This window comes from Symphalangus syndactylus, chromosome 12, assembly GCF_028878055.3.
Source record: "Symphalangus syndactylus isolate Jambi chromosome 12, NHGRI_mSymSyn1-v2.1_pri, whole genome shotgun sequence".
Taxonomy (NCBI): Eukaryota; Metazoa; Chordata; class Mammalia; order Primates; family Hylobatidae; genus Symphalangus; species Symphalangus syndactylus.
The window spans coordinates 77,986,153-78,004,315 of NC_072441.2; the positions used below are offsets into that span (position 1 = coordinate 77,986,153).

The 18,163-nt window shown below is 45.1% G+C and overlaps 2 protein-coding genes across 2 annotated transcripts; both read right to left on the reverse strand.

The window, feature by feature from the left end:
* Positions 1-343: 343 nt before the first annotated feature.
* On the reverse strand, positions 344-2,099 carry H2BC18 (H2B clustered histone 18). Its single transcript, XM_063624745.1, has one exon. It carries the CDS (start codon positions 2,097-2,099, stop codon positions 1,719-1,721), a length of 381 nt encoding a protein of 126 aa, XP_063480815.1. The 3' UTR covers positions 344-1,718.
* On the reverse strand, positions 344-4,252 carry LOC134733883 (histone H3). Its single transcript, XM_063624744.1, has one exon. It carries the CDS (start codon positions 3,464-3,466, stop codon positions 3,056-3,058), a length of 411 nt encoding a protein of 136 aa, XP_063480814.1. The 5' UTR covers positions 3,467-4,252; the 3' UTR covers positions 344-3,055.
* Positions 4,253-18,163: the final 13,911 nt, after the last annotated feature.

Consider the following 18,163-nt stretch of genomic DNA (forward strand, 5'->3'; position numbering starts at 1 on the left):
AAATAGACCACGTCGGCCATCTCACTTACTGAGTAATCTTTCCTACCAGAGAATGTGCTATATATGATTTCTTTACTTTCAACGGAAATGTTGGATTCTCAGTTATCTTTCCCTGACCTCTTGTCTGGTGATCAGAAAAAAGATGACTACGCTGGGAATCTTAATTTTCTAGTGGAAAAAAAAATCATGTATACCACATTTTATTGGGTGTAAATTTGAACTCCAACCTCATAAAAATTAGTAAAATTCATTTTAAGCACAAAGTTGTTAATTCCCCCAAGATTTATCAAGAATGGCTTCATTTCAAAGGCTGTCAAGTTAATTATAAGCTAACATTTTCCAGTTGCATCAAGGGTATATTTTATTTGGCAAAAGAAACATCCACTGGCTTTTGTCAGGATATCTTGAGTTATACAAGTTTTGAACTGAGAAGTCTTCAGAAATTCACCCCACATATTAACTGTGGCCTTCTCTACACCACCAATTCCCCTCCACTCATCCTCAAATTGTTTCCTTTCTCAGAACATCCGTGACATTAAGACTGTGACATACCCACAGGTCGATTAACATGAGGACCCAACACCTATTAAAACATCCACACTCCTGAGAACACTAAAAACCAACCACCTCGTCAGGTCCCACCTTCAGTCTAGCTGAATCAGGAAACCTCAGGACAAGCACCTGGAAGCAGGTTTAACAAGGGCAAAGGTGATTCTTATAATTGGGAAAGTTTGGAACCAAGACAGGGTTCTTGCCCTGGAGGAGGTATTTTCCTATGGAGAAGGACCTGTAAACAGCCTATGAAGTGCTCAGCTTTCACCAAGAAAAGAACAAAAACATGGGCTGGTAGGGTTAAGGAAACGTTTGACTGAAATGAAGATTAAATCCTGAAGATTAGGGATGTCTTTGGGAGCTGGGGTCTCTCAATCACCAAAGATCGACATTATAGGCCAGGTAGCTCTTTGTCCCCCCAGAGGACTGTCCTGTGCCTTATGCTTAGCACTCCTGGCCTCTGCCCATTGGATACTTGTAGCATCTCCCCTCCCCACACACACACCTGACAACCCAAAACATCTACAGATATTGCCAAATACTCCACAGGGGGTGGGGGTGGTGGCAATATATCTCCCTGTTGGAAGTCACTGGAATGGAAGGGGAAGATGGCTAAGTCAGGACTTGCAAAAAGGCTAAGGGACGAAAGCACATGGCTATATTAGACAAAGTTTGTGACAGACGCCTGTAGGTATATGGTAAGGAAAACAGATTAAAACACTAAGAAATAGTAAGAGGTTGGACTGAGGGTTTCTCATCTGTATGGGAAATCTCATCTCGTTCATTACTTTCAGAAACAAAAAGGAAAACTACTTTGGAGATACAGGTTAAAGGTTGAAGGGGTGTAGAACCACCCCCCCGCCTCCTTCCCTCCCTCCCTCCCAAATATCCCAGAACGAGTCAAACCTTTCTAATCTCGTAGCACAGATAACAAGCAACTCGGTAAGACTGGACGGGGATGACTGAGGGCCAACTCATTACAGGACTACAGGAAACTCCTTAGTCCTACACCCGAATGCATCCGTGACAATGGTAACACTCCCTATCTGACCAAAAGCTATCCAACGCTCTGACAAGTGCTTACAGCTGCTTTCTCGATTACTGAAGTGGCTCTGAAAAGAGCCTTTGGGGTAAGGTGGTTGATCTATTGCGTCCCTTGCACACCCTTATTTCGAGCTGGTGTACTTGGTGACCGCCTTGGTGCCCTCGGACACGGCGTGCTTGGCCAGCTCGCCGGGCAGCAGCAGGCGCACGGCCGTCTGGATCTCGCGGGATGTGATGGTGGAGCGCTTGTTGTAGTGCGCCAGGCGGGACGCCTCTCCCGCGATGCGCTCGAAGATGTCGTTGACGAAGGAGTTCATGATGCCCATTGCCTTAGACGAGATGCCGGTGTCGGGATGGACCTGCTTCAGCACCTTGTACACGTAAACGGAGTAGCTCTCCTTGCGGCTGCGCTTGCGCTTCTTGCCGTCCTTCTTCTGCACTTTCGTAACAGCCTTTTTGGAGCCCTTCTTGGGAGCAGGAGCGGATTTTGCTGGATCCGGCATTTTTGCGCGAAAAAAGGGAACAGAGACTGAAAAAAGTAATTCCGGACTACCGCAAAACGGGCTGGTTAGGCGCTACTTATAGAGCCTGTATGCAAATGAAGACTCGCAAAGTGCTGCGTTTTAATTGGTTAACTTACAACGGTGTCGTCAGAGGGGGTGGAGTCTATGTAAATAATAGATTCTAGTCTTGCTTCCTTAATGGTCACTGTAACAAAAGTCTTGTTATCCAATCAGAATGGTCCATTTCACACTAACCAGTTTTAAGCTAGGTGAAGCGATAGTTTTCAACGGCTTGGGGTTTTTTTCTTGGTTTTCACTTTCCATTACAGACTTGCATACGGAAGAAATCTTAACGCCAGCTAGACAAGTTAACTCTTGCCTTGTTTTTGCATTTTTATTCTATACTTTGGGGAAATTTTGTTCTCTTCCTTGAAATACTACCTCAGCCCACACATTTTTTAAAATCACCAGGTATTTACTCCCGCCCGCTTAAATTACTATTCTGGCTTGGGCACCGCCTGTAGTATGTAGTGAGGAAGATGCTGAGCTTTAATTAAGCTTATACAGTTCCTAAATAAACCAGGAAACGGGTTTATAATTTTTAAGGGACTCGCCCCACCCTTACACTCAGGATCTTCCACATCTAGAAACTCCCCACATTGTCTCTTGCCCCCATGCGAAACTTTACCCACAGAATTGGGAACCGGACCTCTAGCCTTAAACCAGCGTAAAAAGGCTCGGCCGGAACCACAAGGAACATGCCTCTGCGGCTTTCTCTACTGCCAGCCAACTCACGGCTGGGCTTTAGGTTCTATAACGTCACCCACGAGTGCCTCTGGCCCCTGACCGGTGCGCAAGGCAGACGCACATCAGATGGAGAGCCGACACAGCTGCTCTTGATGAAAATGGCAGTGGCTCTGAAAAGAGCCGTTAGATCGACCACTTAAAAATATGCCTTAGGCCCGCTCCCCGCGGATTCGGCGGGCCAACTGGATGTCCTTGGGCATGATGGTCACGCGCTTGGCATGGATGGCGCATAGGTTCGTGTCTTCGAACAGCCCCACCAGGTAGGCCTCGCTGGCCTCCTGCAGCGCCATCACGGCCGAGCTCTGGAAGCGCAGGTCCGTCTTAAAGTCCTGCGCGATCTCGCGTACCAGCCGCTGGAAGGGCAGCTTGCGGATCAGCAGCTCCGTGGACTTCTGGTAGCGCCGGATCTCCCGCAGGGCCACGGTGCCGGGCCGGTAGCGGTGCGGCTTCTTCACCCCGCCCGTGGCCGGCGCGCTCTTGCGGGCCGCCTTGGTGGCCAGCTGCTTCCTTGGGGCCTTGCCGCCGGTCGACTTGCGGGCAGTCTGCTTAGTACGGGCCATGCTGTTTCGTTGATACGAGAGGGTCTAGGCAGTCCTATTTATAGACATAGCTTCCTCTTGATTGGGCCTGAAAAGGAAATTTTCAAACTTGTGATCTCATTGGTTAAAATTCAATCCTATTTACTGGGGCGGAAGATCGTTCTGCTAATCTTTCTTGCCTTATTATTTCCCCCTTTCCTGATTTTTTTCTGTTAATTTTATCGATCACGGATTGTTTTTGAAGACTTTCCTTTAAATTGGTGTAACTTTTGTAAAAGCAATGTATAAAGTGTTTTGCATCCCATTTTAACAGAGATTTTTTTTTTCCCCCGAATTCAAGCATGCCCTTCTATGAGCTATCAGCCTATGTTTCAGGTTACCTGTTACTGTAGCTCTTCTACCATAGCTAACATTTATTTCACGTCTGGCATTTTGCTCAGCAAGTTAGATGCGTTATATACCATGAATGACCGAAGCTTATCAAAAAAATATGTAATTGAAGGAATAAAAAAATTGAACTTATTTACTTGACCTTGGAACCCAGCCAAAGCCATTTCATGTGGGTAGTGTGCTGACCTATATTGACCTGATATTAGAGCCTCTGCCTTCCTTTAGTCTTTTCTCCCTGCGATGTGGTTCCTTCTTCCTCACCCTCACATCAATGGCCAATTAGGTCCTGCAGATGATAAGCTTCTAAATCAAAGAAGGACAACACCAGAAATATTCATTTCTCCTTTACAATGTAGAATAGTTTGTAAATTAGTGCTTATTAGCCAGATTACAAGTTAAAGTTTCAAAGCAAATTATTTATCAATTGCTGACTTGCTAACATTTTATTCAATAAAGTGTTTTATAATGCTTAAAAGTTTAATATTTTTGTCTGTTCTCTATGAAGAGAGTAAAGATGCTTTGCTTTTTCAGTTTCATGTGCTCTGAAGTATGTATTGTTCAGAACAGTAAATATCATAGTGGTTATGTAGAAGTAACTGATACTTAAAAGTTGTGGTAGTTAATATAAAACTGTTAATCATATGCTTATTTTACTAAAAAAACATTACAAACTATAAAAACTCAAACCTGAAAAAAGCAGGCCCGAAAAGCTTAAAACTTACATTGATGGTGTCATTATGAACTATCTTCCTACTGAAGTCAAAGTAAAGTAAAAGTGATTTTAAGGGGACTTCCTGAACACTAAATACAAAGTAGAAATCTGTGAGCTTAATTAATATCTATAAGAGTCTCTCATGGGCAGAAGCATCCTCCTCTCGAGAGATCTAAAATGTACAAAAGTGTAACTGATGTGAACAAATGTTATCCCTCTCTGTGGTAGTTTTGTAATAATGCCTTACAGACAGCAGGCACTACTCAGTGTTTAAAGTTCTTCTACATACACTTTATCATTTAATCCCTACTCTGTGAAATAGATGTTACTCTTCTCACTTTACAGATAAGAAAACTGAGTCTCAGAGAAATTATGGCTTGTCCTGGGTAAGTAACAAAGCCTGTGTAATATTCTAAAGCAGAAGAATGAAACTGTAATGATGAAACTTTCTATTTCATTAGGCTTAGAGGATACCTTTTTTTTTCTTAATTTGAGACGGAGTCTCACTCTGTCACCTAGGCTGGAGTGCAGTGGTGGGATCTCTGCTCACTGCAGCCTCTGCCTCCTGGGTTCAAGCAATTCTCCTGTCTCAGCCTCCTGAGTAGCTGGGACTATAAGCGCACGCCACCACCCCCAGCTTATTTATTTATTTATTTATTTGTATTTTAGTAGAGACAGGGTTTCACCATATTGGTCAGGCTGGTCTCGAACTCCTGACCTCAGATGATCCACCCTCCTCGGCCTCCCAAAGTTCTTGGGTTACAGGTGAGAGCCCCACGCGCCCAGCCAACACAGTTTAAAGCACAAAAGCATTTTCCCATCATGCAATCACATCATCTAGTATTTCTCAAACATCTACACCCAACTATACCCATCAGAAGGGAAAACTACCCCATGGAATCTAGATGATAGCCCAAAGCAGCCCACCCAAGCATCACATTTCTTTGCAATATACTTTCTCTATGATGTATGCAGTCTTGACCACAATGTAGGATGTGTTCATTTAAATAAGAAAAGGGCATTCAATCAGAATAGTAAACTTTAATGGCTATAGGCATAATTTCTCAGAATAAAGCAATCAGATGTATAGTTGCCTTAAAAGTCATCTTTAATAACATAATTCAGATCAATTGTTAGTTCAATTTCACCTAGTCCCCACATTGGACACTAGAGTGACATTTCTGTGAAAGGTCTCAATCCACAACTATATCAGAAGCAGCTTGATGGTGCAAAAGAAGCTCTGCTTTTCTGCATTGTAACAGAGACGGAATATTCCTCCTAAAATTTTTGAAGTGTCCTTCAGCAGAAATTATAAGGCCTTGCAGCTTGAATACTGAGAACTGGAATTTCATTAGGTAGCACCGGGGAATAGACAAGAGAAGATTAAAATTTACCTAACAAGAAATAAGCAGGCAAAAGAAAATATTAATAAATGAATTATTAGGCACATAATGTTTTGTATGTACATGTGTTTACTTTTAATACAAAAGTAACGGGCTAAGTTAACATAGATGTTCCAATAAGATAGTTTATGTTTCATTTTTGGCTTCAAGTACCCACAGGGTTATAAGTATCATAAGCTGAGACCAGCTGAATTGTTGGTTTGTGGGTTGGTGAGGCCCTATGCCTGATTTGAATTTCTCTTGAATGGTCTGCAGCCCTGGACCAAGTTGAAGAAGCCATGAGAATCTCAGCTTTTTTCCTTACCCCATTATGAGATGAACTCATTCCTTAAATATCCTGCTCATTTGATAAAACTTGGCACCCTTCTCCTTTCTACTGGTCCCTAATACTTACTACCTGTACTGTACAGCTAAAATTTTTTACAATTTCTGCCTTTATTATGTAACATATTCCACTGGAATATGTGTTACAGGAAAGGGGTCCGATCCAGACCCCTAGAGAGGGTTCTTGGATATCCCGCAAGAAGGAATTCAGGGCCAGCCCATAAAGTGAAAACAAGTTTCTTAGGAAAGTAGAGGAATAAAAGAATGGCTACTCCATAGAGAGAACAGCCCTGAGGGCTGCTGGTTGCCCATTTTTATGGTTATTTCTTGATTATATGTTAAACAGGGGTGGGGGGGTGGACCGCGCCTGTAATCCCAGCTACTCCAGAGGCTGAGACAAGATCATTTGAACCCCGGAGGCAGAGGTTGCTGTGAGCTGACATCACTCCCCTGCACTCCAGCCTGGACCACAGAGGGAGAATCCGTCCCCCGCACCCTGCACCCCCAAAACAATCACTGCCCTTAAGGAACAAACACCCAAGACAAAGAAGTACTAAGATGTAAAGAGATGTAAAATAGGCCAGGCGCGGTGGCTCACACCTGTAATCCCAGCGCTTTGGGAGGCCTAGGAGAGCAGATCACAAGGTCAGGAGATCCAGACGATCCTGGCTAACACGGTGAAACCCGGTCTCTACTGAAAATATTAAAAAAAAAAAAAAAAAAAAAAATTAGCCAGGCGTGGTGGCAGGCATCTGTAGTCCCAGCTACTCAGGAGGCTGAGGCAGGAGAATGGCATGAACCTGGGAGGCGGAGCTTGAAGTGAGCCCAGATAGCGCCACTGCACTCCAGCCTGGGTGACAGTACGAGACTCCACCTCAAAAAAAAAAAAAAAAAGATGAAAATACTGTGATACATTCTGCAAGAGTTATGAAACAGTGAGAAAAGGGCAAGCGTATTTCATCTCTACCCAGAACCACCCAAAGGAGAAGAAGATATCTGTTGCCAACGCTGGGGTGTTACAGGTGCACACTGCCATGCCCGGCTAATTTTTTGGATTTTAGTAGAGACAAAGTTTCACTGTGTTGCCCAGGTTGGTCTCGAACTCCTGAGCTCAGGCTATCCACCCGCCTAGGCCTCACAAAGTGTTAGGATTACAGGCGTGAGCCACCACGCCTGGCCTATATACGCATATTTTTTCTAACACTTACATACTTTTTCTGGGTGCCAAGAATGTTTTAAACACTTTACATGTATTAACTCATTTTATCCTCACAAAACCGCATCAAGTAGGTAGTATAAGTATATCCATTTACAGATTGGGAGATGGAGGAATCACAGAGAGGTTAAGAAACTTTCTCATAGTCACACAGTTGGTGCCAAACCAGATTTCAACTCCAGAGTCTTCCTTTAGTCACTATACTACACTACTAATATCAAATAAGTAAGATGTTGATGCAACATTGATGGTAATTTAAAAGATTAGAAATAACCAACAGCCGGGGTGTAGTGGCCTATGCTTGTAATTCCAGCATCTGGGAGCCCGAGGTGGGCAAGTTTGTTGGGAGTTGGAGACCAGCCTGACAACATGGCAAAACCCTGTCTCTACAAAAAATATAAAAATTAGCTGGGCGTGGTGGTGTGCGCCTGTAGTCTGAGCTACTTGGGAGGCTGAGGTGGGAGGATCGCTTGAGCCTGGGAGATGGAGGCTGCAGTCTGCAGTGGGTTATGATCACACCACTGCACTCCAGCCTGGGCGACAGAGACCCTGTCTCAAAAACAAAACAAAACAAAACCACCTCTGACAATGCAGGCATGCTGAAATGAATTATATTAATTCTAAGTAAAAATTCAACCTATCCCAATTAGCCCAAGACCACTACTTAGTCTACCTAAGCCAAGTCTGTTGACTTGTTACAATGAGGGAGAACACACAACAGAGAAACTGGTGGCAGGGTGGTGGGAGGAGGGTGCTCACCAAACAAGAGGAAAATTCGAGTTATCGTTGATTTTGGGGAAAGAGTGGAGTGTAGTTTTCATAGGCTCAAAGCAAAGCAGGGCTGTGCGAAAGGGTAGGCATAGGATGGGACTTTGAAGTGGATCCAGGCTCTTGTTTACTTAGAAACTACAAAGTTGAGATAGAGGTGGAATGCTGTGTTCAGAAACCCCTTACTTGAAGTTTTGCACCTGGGCTGAAAATTACTGCTGGTTTTTTGTGTCAAGGTGGCTTAGGTCCTCCAGACAGGAGGGGGATGCTGCATTGTTACTGATAGGATTTCAAGCAGCCAAAGTTCGGATAGTCTGTGATTTCGAGTACAGGTTCCTCAGTGAATAAGAAAGGAGTGGTCACTCAAAGAGGGGAGTTATGAGCCTTTATAGCTGTAGCATGCCCTTGGGAGAAGAATGTTTTCTGTTATTTCTAGTCTAGCTTTATCTCTGTTAGTGCAGCCTAATGAACGGCAGAACAGGTTTTGATTTACTCAGTCCTAGCGAATTTCTGCTTCTCGAAGTGCGTGTTAGTGGTAATGTGTTTTATATCTTACTTTATTTCTTATTTTCCCTCCCTTTAATCTATATTTTATTTTATTTCTTTTTTATTTTTTTGAGACGGACTCTCGCTCTGTCCCCAGGGTGGAGTGCAGTGGTGCGATCTCAGCTCACTGCAACCTCTGCCTCCCGGGTTCAAGCGATTCTCCTGCCTCATTCTCCTGCCTCAGCCTCCTGAGTAGCTGGGACTATAGGCACCCGCCACTACGCCTGGCTGATTTTTGTATTTTTGGTAGAGACAAGGGTTCACCGTGTTGGCCAGGCTGGTCTCGATCTCCTGACCTTGTGATCTGCCGGCCTCGGCCTTCCAAAGTGCTGGGATTACAGGCACGAGCCACCGCGCAGGCCTAATCTATATTTTAAAAATTGAACTTTTCCATGTACCCCTGAACCTAAAATGAAGTTAAAAACAAACATACAAAACAACAACAACAACGACAACAACAACAACAACAAACAGGCCGGGCACGATGGCTCACGCTTGTAATCCCAGCACTTTGGAAGGCCAAGGCGGGCAGTTCACGAGGTCAGGAGTTCGAGACCAGCCTGACTAACATGGTGAAACCCCATCTCTACTAAAAGTACAAAAATTAGCCGGGCGTGGTGGTGCGTGCCTGTAATCCCAGCTACTCAGGAGGCTGAGGCAGGAGAATCCCTTGAACCAGGCAGGTGGAGGTTGCAGTGAGCCGAGACCACGCCACTGCACTCCAGCCTGGGAGACAGAGCAAGACTCTGTCTCAAAAAAAAAAAATAAAAGAGGGAATTCTCTACTTTGTAATTGGAGGAGTAATTCATTAATTCATGTCAGGGGCATATTATTTTATTTTTCCAAATGCTAGGAAGCAGGTATCCATTTTTGATAATATAAATTTTGGGATAATTGGCAGTCATCTGGCTCACAGGGAAAACAGGAAAAACAAGAAACCTAAATAAACTTCATATTGATTTCCCAAAAAAAATTACCTTTTATTTTCAACTCTTATAGAACTCAGCCTGCATGTCTTTGCCACCCATGTTCTTTTTTTTTTTTTTTTTTTTTTTTTTTTTACAGACTGGGTCTCATTCTGTCACCTAGGCTGGAGTGCAGTGGCATGATCATAGCTCACTGCAGCCTCAATCTCCCAGGTTCAAGTGATCCTCCCACTTCAGCCTCTCAAGCAATTGGGACCACAGGCGCATGCGACTGTGCCTGGGTAATATTTTATTTTTTTGTAGAGATGAGATCAATCTGCATTAAACTTCATGTTGCTCCAACACCACATTTTATCTCCCCACTTTCCCAGCAATGGACAACTGGGCTTGTGCCAATTCTCCATCACCACCAGAAATGCTGCAATGAACATTGTTGTATATATTCCCTTTTGGACCTATATAAGAATTTCTTTTGGATAAAAACTCAGGAACAGAACTGCTGAGAAGCCAGAAACCAGCAGTTCTGTTCAGAGTTTTATTTATATCTAATTGAGCTAAGGAGCGTCAGGCTCCCCTCCAGAATGGTTGTCCCGGACTTCCCATACCAAGGTAGCTGGACTCTGAGCCCACATCCAGGCCCAGTCCTCGGGTCATCCAACTTTCTAAGTTTTGCCAGACTGCCTGATGTAAAGCGATATCTCAGCATTGCTTTCATTTTCATTGTTCTGGGTGTTCATGATTTCAAGCATCTCTACCTGAGCTTGATAGTTTTTGGATTTCTTCTCCTGTGTATTGCCTGTTCATATCCTTTGCTCCAACATTGTTTATAGAGCACTCCCTCCCTACTGTGGCATTTGGGGTCCCCTAAACTGGCCCCCATTGCTAAAGCTTATTTCTCATGACTGACCTTTGCCCATGCTGCTGTGGTCCAGGAACAATTCTTCTGTCTTTGTTTTTGCTGTCCCCTCTTGCCTGGATTACATCATCTTCTCCAAACCCCCAATCTAAACATGTCCCGAATCCTAAATATTCTTTAGAACCAAGCTCAGATATCACCTCCTACTGGAAGGGTTCCTTTATTTGCTCAGCTGGCCTCTTGGCTCCCACAAAGCTCAACCTGCATGTATTTTTTATTTATTTATTTATTTATTATTTTTTTGAGACGAAGTCTTGCTCTTGTCCCCGAGGCTGGAGTGTAATGGCGTGATCTTGGCTCACTGCAAACTCCGCCTCTCGGGTTCAAGTGATTCTCCTGCCTCAGCCTCCCGAGTAGCTGGGATTACAGGTGCCTGCCACCACACCCGACTACTTTTTGTATTTTTAGTAGAGACGGGGTTTCACCATGTTGGCCAGACTGGTCTCAAACTCCTGACCTCAGGGGATCCGCCCGCCTCGGCCTCCCAAAGTGCTGGGATTACAGGCGTGAGCGACCGCGCCAGGCCTCAACCTACATTTCAAGTCACAGGATACCGTCTGTCACAGGATACCTTCCACTCTGGCTCTGGATGTGGGGGTCACCTCCTCACAAAGACAGACAGGTTGTATGTGCATACACAGAAAGATTCAGAAGAAATATGAAGACTTTTAAAATCAGTGAGATGATTTTAACTTTCTTCTTTGTAGTTTTCTCTAGCCAGTTTTAAAAACTATAAGTTGTAGGCCGGGCGTGGTTGCTCACACCTGTAATCAATCCCAGCACTTTGGGAGGCTGAGGCGGGTGGATTACTTGAGGTCAGGAGTTCAAGACCAGCCTGGCCAATATGATGAAACCTGGTCTCTACCAAAAAATACAAAAATTGGCCAGGGGTGGTGCCGCATGCCTGTAGTCCCAGATCTGAGGCAGGAGAATCCCTTGAACCCAGAAGGCAGAGCTTGCAGTGAGCTGAGATTGCGCCACTGCATTCCAGCCTGGGCGACAGAGCGAGACTCCATCTCAAAAAAAAAAAAAAATCCAGAAAAGCAAAAACAAAAAAACCTCACCAAAAAACCACAACTATAAGTTGTAATCCATAGTACAATTAATTTACTTGGTAGAGATCATCTTTTCCTTTCATTTTGCCCTTTTGTAAGAATCATAAAACGGGAAAATATCACCAATAGTAATTATCATTTTGTGAAACTTGTTGCGATTTTTATTTTCCTGTGAATGTGACTGGGAGGCAATGTAAATGTATTTCTTTTTTCTTTTGTCGCCCAGGCTGGAGTGCAGTGGCGGATCTTGGCTCACTGCAAGCTCCGCCTCCTGGGTTCATGCCATTCTCCTGCCTCAGCCTCCTGAGTAGCTGGGACTACAGGCGCCCGCCACCCGTGCCTGGCTACTTTTTTTTTTTTTTAGTAGAGATGGGTTTTCACCGTGTTAACCAGGATGGTCTCGATCTCCTGACCTCGTGATCCGCCCACCTCGGCCTCCCAAAATGCTGGGATTATAGGCGTGAGCCCCAGCGCCTGGCCAACGTAAATGTATGTCTTACTGTAGACTGAGGTCAGGAGAGCGGGCTGTACTGTACACATATTGATATTATTTGTATCTATTCCATGTATCACTTTCTCCTAAAGCATCAAATCTAATACAAAAAAAGAAAAGCAAAACACAAAACCTAGTCTCAGATTCCACCTTGGCCATGTTTTAGCCAATAACTCACGTTCCCCAGTGTCTAATCTTTACCAGAAACTTCCTTATCTTTAAAATAGGGAAAAAGCCTTTTCTTCTTTCCTGGGTTGTTGTGGACTCAAACGAGAGGCTGTTAGTGAAAGGTTTTTGTGAGTTATAAAGCTCCTAGGAACCCAATTATTCCTGCTGCCTTGGCCACATAGTCTAGAAGAATCTCTACATAATTAGCATCTACAGATTTGATAATTTACCCATTATTTTCCATGTGCGTGTCTTATTTCCCAGCATGACGGTAATATTTCCAAGGGAAAGATCTAGGATATATATCAATTAACATTTATCATAAAAATAAAGAAATTGCTAATAACTATTAATTTATTGTCATGTTGAGACTCTGCTCTAAGTACTTTGTATGGACTGTATAGCAATTTATCCCTGCACGAATCCTATGAGGTATGTGTATTTATTGTTACTGTTTTACAGATATTGAAACTAAGACACTGAGCCTGTGTTTTAGCCTCATGTCTTCTTTCCTTCCAGCTTTTCCCAGGCAAGTAAATGCAGGCCACAGTCTGCCAGCTGCCCAACCATTCAGGCTTTTCATTATTATAGGAAGCATCTGGCCAAGGACCACCAACATCTTCCTGCCCTGCCCCTGAAGCTGTGAGTTCCCCAAGTGGAGACCCAGCCTGTTCCCCAACAGCTGCACTCATGAACACGGGAGGGTTGGTCAAAATTGCACAGCTATCATGCTTAGTTTTATACTCAGGTGTAAGTGACTGATAGAAGGGCCTTTTGGAGGTGGAGAGTGCACAGGTTCTGAAGAGGCAAGACCAGGGGAAGTCTGGACCTGCTTCCAGAGTGTCCTCCCACAGGGCTTAGTGCTCAGGACCTGTAGTGGGTTGAATATGTTCCCTAAAGTTCATGTCTATCCAGCTTCTCAAAATGTGAACGCATTTGGAAACAGGGGCTTTGAAGATGTAAGTAGTTAAGGATCTTGAGATGAAATCATGCTGGATATAGGATGGGCCTTAAATTCAATGACTGGTATCTTTATAAGAGAAAGGAGAGGGAAATTCGGACACACAGAGATGAGTAAGAAGCCATGTGAAGATGGAGGGAGAGATTGGAATGAGGCTGCCACAAGCCAAGGAACATCAGAAGCCACCAGAAGCTGAAAGAAGCAAGGAAGGATTCTCCCTGAGAGCGTTTAGAGGGGGCATGGTACTTTATTTCAGACTTCTGGTCTCCAGAACTGTGGAAGAATACAGTTCTGTTGTTTTAAGCTACCAAGTTTGTGGTCATTTGTTATGGCAGCCCTGGGAAACTAACACAGGTTGAGTATCCCTTATCTGAAATGCTTGGGACTGGGAGTGTTTCGGGTTTCAGATTTTGGAATATTTGCATATATATAATGAGATATATTGGGGATGGGACCCAAGACTAAACACGAAATCCATCTATGTTTCATAAATACCTTATACACACTTACACTGTGCCCCATTTTCTCCAACAACTTGACTTTCTGTACTATAGATAAACATAAATGTTCTCTCTCTCCCCGCCCCCCCCCCCTTTTTTTTTTTTGAGACAAAGTCTTGCTCTGTCGCCCAGGCTGGAGTGCAATGGCACAATCTCGGGTCACTGCAATCTCCTGGATTCAAGTGATTCTTCTGCCTCAGCCTCCCGAGTAGCTGGGACTACAGGCATGTGCCACCACGCCTGGCTAGTTTTTGTATTTTTAGTAGAGACGGGGTTTCACCATGCTGGTTAGGCTGGTCTCGAGTGATCCAGCCGCCTCGGCCTCCCAGATTGCTGGGATTACGGGCATGAGCCACCGCGCCTGGCCTTGCTTTTTCTCTTTTATTTTTTATTTATTTATTTTTTTTTGAGACAGAGTCTCGCTCTGTCGCCCAGGCTGGAGTGCAGTGGCACGATCTCGGCTCACTGCAAGCTCCGCCTCCCGGGTTCATGCCATTCTCCTGCCTCAGCCTCCCGAGTAGCTGGGACTACAGGCGCCCGCCAACACGCCCGGCTAATTTTTTGTATTTTTAGTAGAGACGGGGTTTCACCGTGTTAGCCAGGATGGTCTCGATCTCCTGACCTCGTGATCCGCCCGCCTCAGCCTCCCAAAGTGCTGGGATTACAGGCTTGAGCCACCGCGCCCGGCCGCTTTTTCTCTTTTAAAATCACTGTTACTCATGGGGTATCTGCAGGCCTTTTTGATATTTTCAACAATATCTTTATACCGCAGAGCAGAGAATAAGCAAAAAAACCCCACAGTGAGTAAGGCACGTAGGTCTTGGCTCCTACGCGGGGCATTACGGGGAACGTGCTGTTGACGACACTGGCCTGCACACATGCCACTTTATGACCCTTTGTGGGTGTGTGCACGTTGGGGAAACCGGGCATGTGCAGTAAAGAGATATCTCAGTGGAGAGGGGCTGGGAGGGCCTTTTATTTCCTTGGGGGAAATACTGTGCATTGTACGACCCGTTGTGTGAGGTCAGGTGTCGAATTTTCCACCGAGGCACCACATTAGTGCTCAAAATTGTTCAGATTTTGGAGCATAGGGTTTCGGATTTTCAGATTAGGGATGCTCAGCCTGTACAACATCCTTGCAACCATCTAGGTGTGAGCTTTCCTCAAGAGCAAGAAGAGCTTGCCACTTCTGCTATATGACCACGTTGAAGCCAGCCTGTCACCCTCCTGCCCTGGATGACCCCAGGGAGCTCTGCAGAGGTCCATGGCTGGGGGAGGCCAGCAATTGTCTAGGAGAGCTCAGTGCCACTTGCAAAGACAACAGATCTCTCTACAAATTCTGGGCTGAGCAGGTGAAGGAGGCTGGTCAGGCCCATGAAGGAGCCTAGTCAGCCGTAAGGAAAGGTTCACTGTGGGGCCCCCGACTTCCCATTCCCGATCTCCTTTTCACCTCTGCTGCCCACTTCCTTTCTTCTTTCCCTCCAAGTATACCTTATACTCTGCTCCTGATGACACTCAGATCTCCCCCCGCCCCCCCGTCAAATAAAAAGAGCCTAGTGACTTTTGTAAGAAGGGTGTATTCATTTCCTAGTGTTGCATTAATAAGTTACCATAAACTTAGGGGTTTAAAACAACACAAATTTGCCGGGCGTGGTGGCTCACGCCTGTAATCCCAGCACTTTGGGAGGCCAAGGCGGGTGGATCACCTGAGGTCAGGAGTTCGAGACCAGCCTGACCAACATGGTGAAAACCCATCTCTACTAAAAATACAAAAATTAGTCGGGTATGGTGACGTGTGCCTGTAATCCCAGCTACTTAGGAAGCTAAGGCGGGAGAATTGCTTGAACCTGGGAGGCAGAGGATGCAGTGAGCCGACATTACGCCATTGCACTCCAGACTGGGCAACAAGAGTGAAACTCGGTCTCAAAAAAAAACAACAACAAAAAAAAAAACCATGAAACAAAACAAAACGAAAAAAAAACACACAAATTTATTCTCTTACCATTCTGGAAGTCAGAAGCCCAACATTAAGTTTTAAGGGGCTAAAACGAATGTCTGAAGGACTGGTTTGTTCTGGAGGCTCCAGGTATATAATCCATTTTTTGACTCTTCCAGCTTCTAGAAACTGGCATTTTTTAGCACCTGGACAGATCACTCTAATGTCTGCTTCTGTCATCACACCCCCTTCTCCCTGATTGACCCTCTCGTCTCTCTAAGGAGTCATGTGATTATATTAAGGGCTCATCTCAATAATCCAGGATAAGTTCTTTATCTCAAGGTCCTTAATTTGTTCACATTTGCATATAAGGTAACATATACCTTTGCCATATAAGGTAACATATTCACAGATTCCAAGGACTGGGATGTGGATCTCTCTGTGGGGCTATTATTCAGTTTACCACAAATGTGCACTCCTCCCTGAAGTATTTATCTTCGAGCACTGAGGGGGACTCTGCCTTCAGCTAAGGCTACACAATTATCCTGATGGTGGACTGTAGCAACTTGTAGGCAAGGGGTACAGCTCAGGGCAGCTACCTCTCCCTCTTCTGGGGCCAACCTGGAGGAATTTCCTTCCAGAGTTCAGGCTATACTTGCTTCTGGCCTGCAAATTCCTGAGAATTCTTTGAAACCTAGGAGGGGCCTGGGTATTATGCCCTTTTGAGTGAGAATTCAGAGGCCCGTGGAATTAGGGCAATCAGGCATTTCCTGATCATCTACTATGCTCCAGGATGCTGACTTGGAGAGATGAACAAGGCAAAATGCCCATTCTGATGGCACTCAGAATTTCACGGGGAACTGGAAGGATACATGAATCTGGGAGGAGCTGCTAAACCAGGTAGGAGAGGATAAGCTTATTAGAACCTGAGAAGAATGCTGTCTGGAAAGGTAGAGAAGTCAGGAGAAGCAGTGAGGCCCTCAACTCTGTGTATCACAAGGCCTCCTGTCACTTCCTCTCTGAGTTTCCAGTACAAGCTTCTCGGTGGCTGTTTTCTGCCCAAGCACATGAACTTTGGAAGAAGACCTAGCACTTTGGACAAAGTCCCTGGCCCTGACACTTAATAGTTTTGGGAACTTGGGCAAAATACTCAAAGCTTCCTAGTCTGTAAAGTGAGAATGATAAAACATCTGCCTTTCTTGCAGGATTGTTGTGGTGATGTGTAAGACATAAAATATCAAGCACAGCCAGCAGTCACTGAGCTTAAGGAGTGTTAAGTTATAATCATTATTCCTGAACTTCGGTGCACAATAGGACCCTGTTGACACCTCCTTTGCCTCGTTGGGACATACTGTCTTCTGGTGGCCCTCATCCCTTTCCAGCTATCCTCTGTCTCTTGGTATTCTCCTAATCTACCAACTCCCATCAATGTTCCTGCTTGCCCAGCGTGGCTGTCTCAGTCCTCTTCTTTTCTCCCTAACCCCTGGGAAGATCTCATCAAATCCCCTGCCTTTCGTTGTCCTTATCGATTTGCTGAGGGCTTACTCACAAGTATCTCCAGCTGAGACCCTTTACTGATTAGAGTAATAACAACTGGTGGATGTGTTCTCCCAGATAGAGAACAGGAATCTCAATTTTCAATGTCGGGAGGGACTTTATGCATCTTTTTGCTTTCAAAAGCAATTTCTGGCTGGGCGTGGTGGCTCATGCCTGTAATCCCAGCACTTTGGGAGGCCGAGGCGGGTGAATAACTTGAGGTCAGGAGTTCGCGACCAGCCCAGCCAACATGGTGAAACCCCGTCTCTACTAAAAATACAAAAAAATTAGCTGAGTGTGGTGGCAGGCGCCTATGATCCCAGCTACTTGGGAGGCCGAGGCAGGAGAATCGCTTGAACCCGAGAGGCGGAGGTTGCAGTGAGCAGAGATCTCGCCACTGCACTCCAGCCTGGGCAACTGAGAGAGACTCTCTCAAAAAACCAAAAACAAAAATAAAAGCAGTTTCTTCTCTCTGCATTCTCCATGTTACTGAAATCTAACATCAACCCCATAGCTCCTCAGGCCAGAAGCTCCTTTATTGCATGCATTCTCCAAATGCCTAAATCACCATTTTTTTTTTTTTTTTTTTTTTTTTTGATACGGAGTCTTGCTCTGTCGCCTAGGCTGGAGTGCAGTGGTGCGATCTCGGCTCACTGCAAGCTCCGCCTCCCGGGTTCACGCCATTCTCCTGCCTCAGCCTCGCGAGTAGCTGGGACTACTTGTGCCCGCCACCACGTCCGGCTAATTTTTTGTATCTGTAGTAGAGACGGGTATCCGTAGTAGCCACCGTGTTAGCCAGGATGGTCTCGATCTCCTGACCTCGTGATCTGCCCGCGTTGGCTTCCCAAAGTGCTGGGATTACAGGTGT

What these genes read in the sequence shown, in the direction of transcription:
- H2BC18 (XM_063624745.1), bottom strand. Translation starts at nt 2,099, where the DNA reads ATGCCGGATCCAGCAAAATCCGCTCCTGCTCCCAAGAAGGGCTCCAAA.
- LOC134733883 (XM_063624744.1), bottom strand. Translation starts at nt 3,466, where the DNA reads ATGGCCCGTACTAAGCAGACTGCCCGCAAGTCGACCGGCGGCAAGGCC.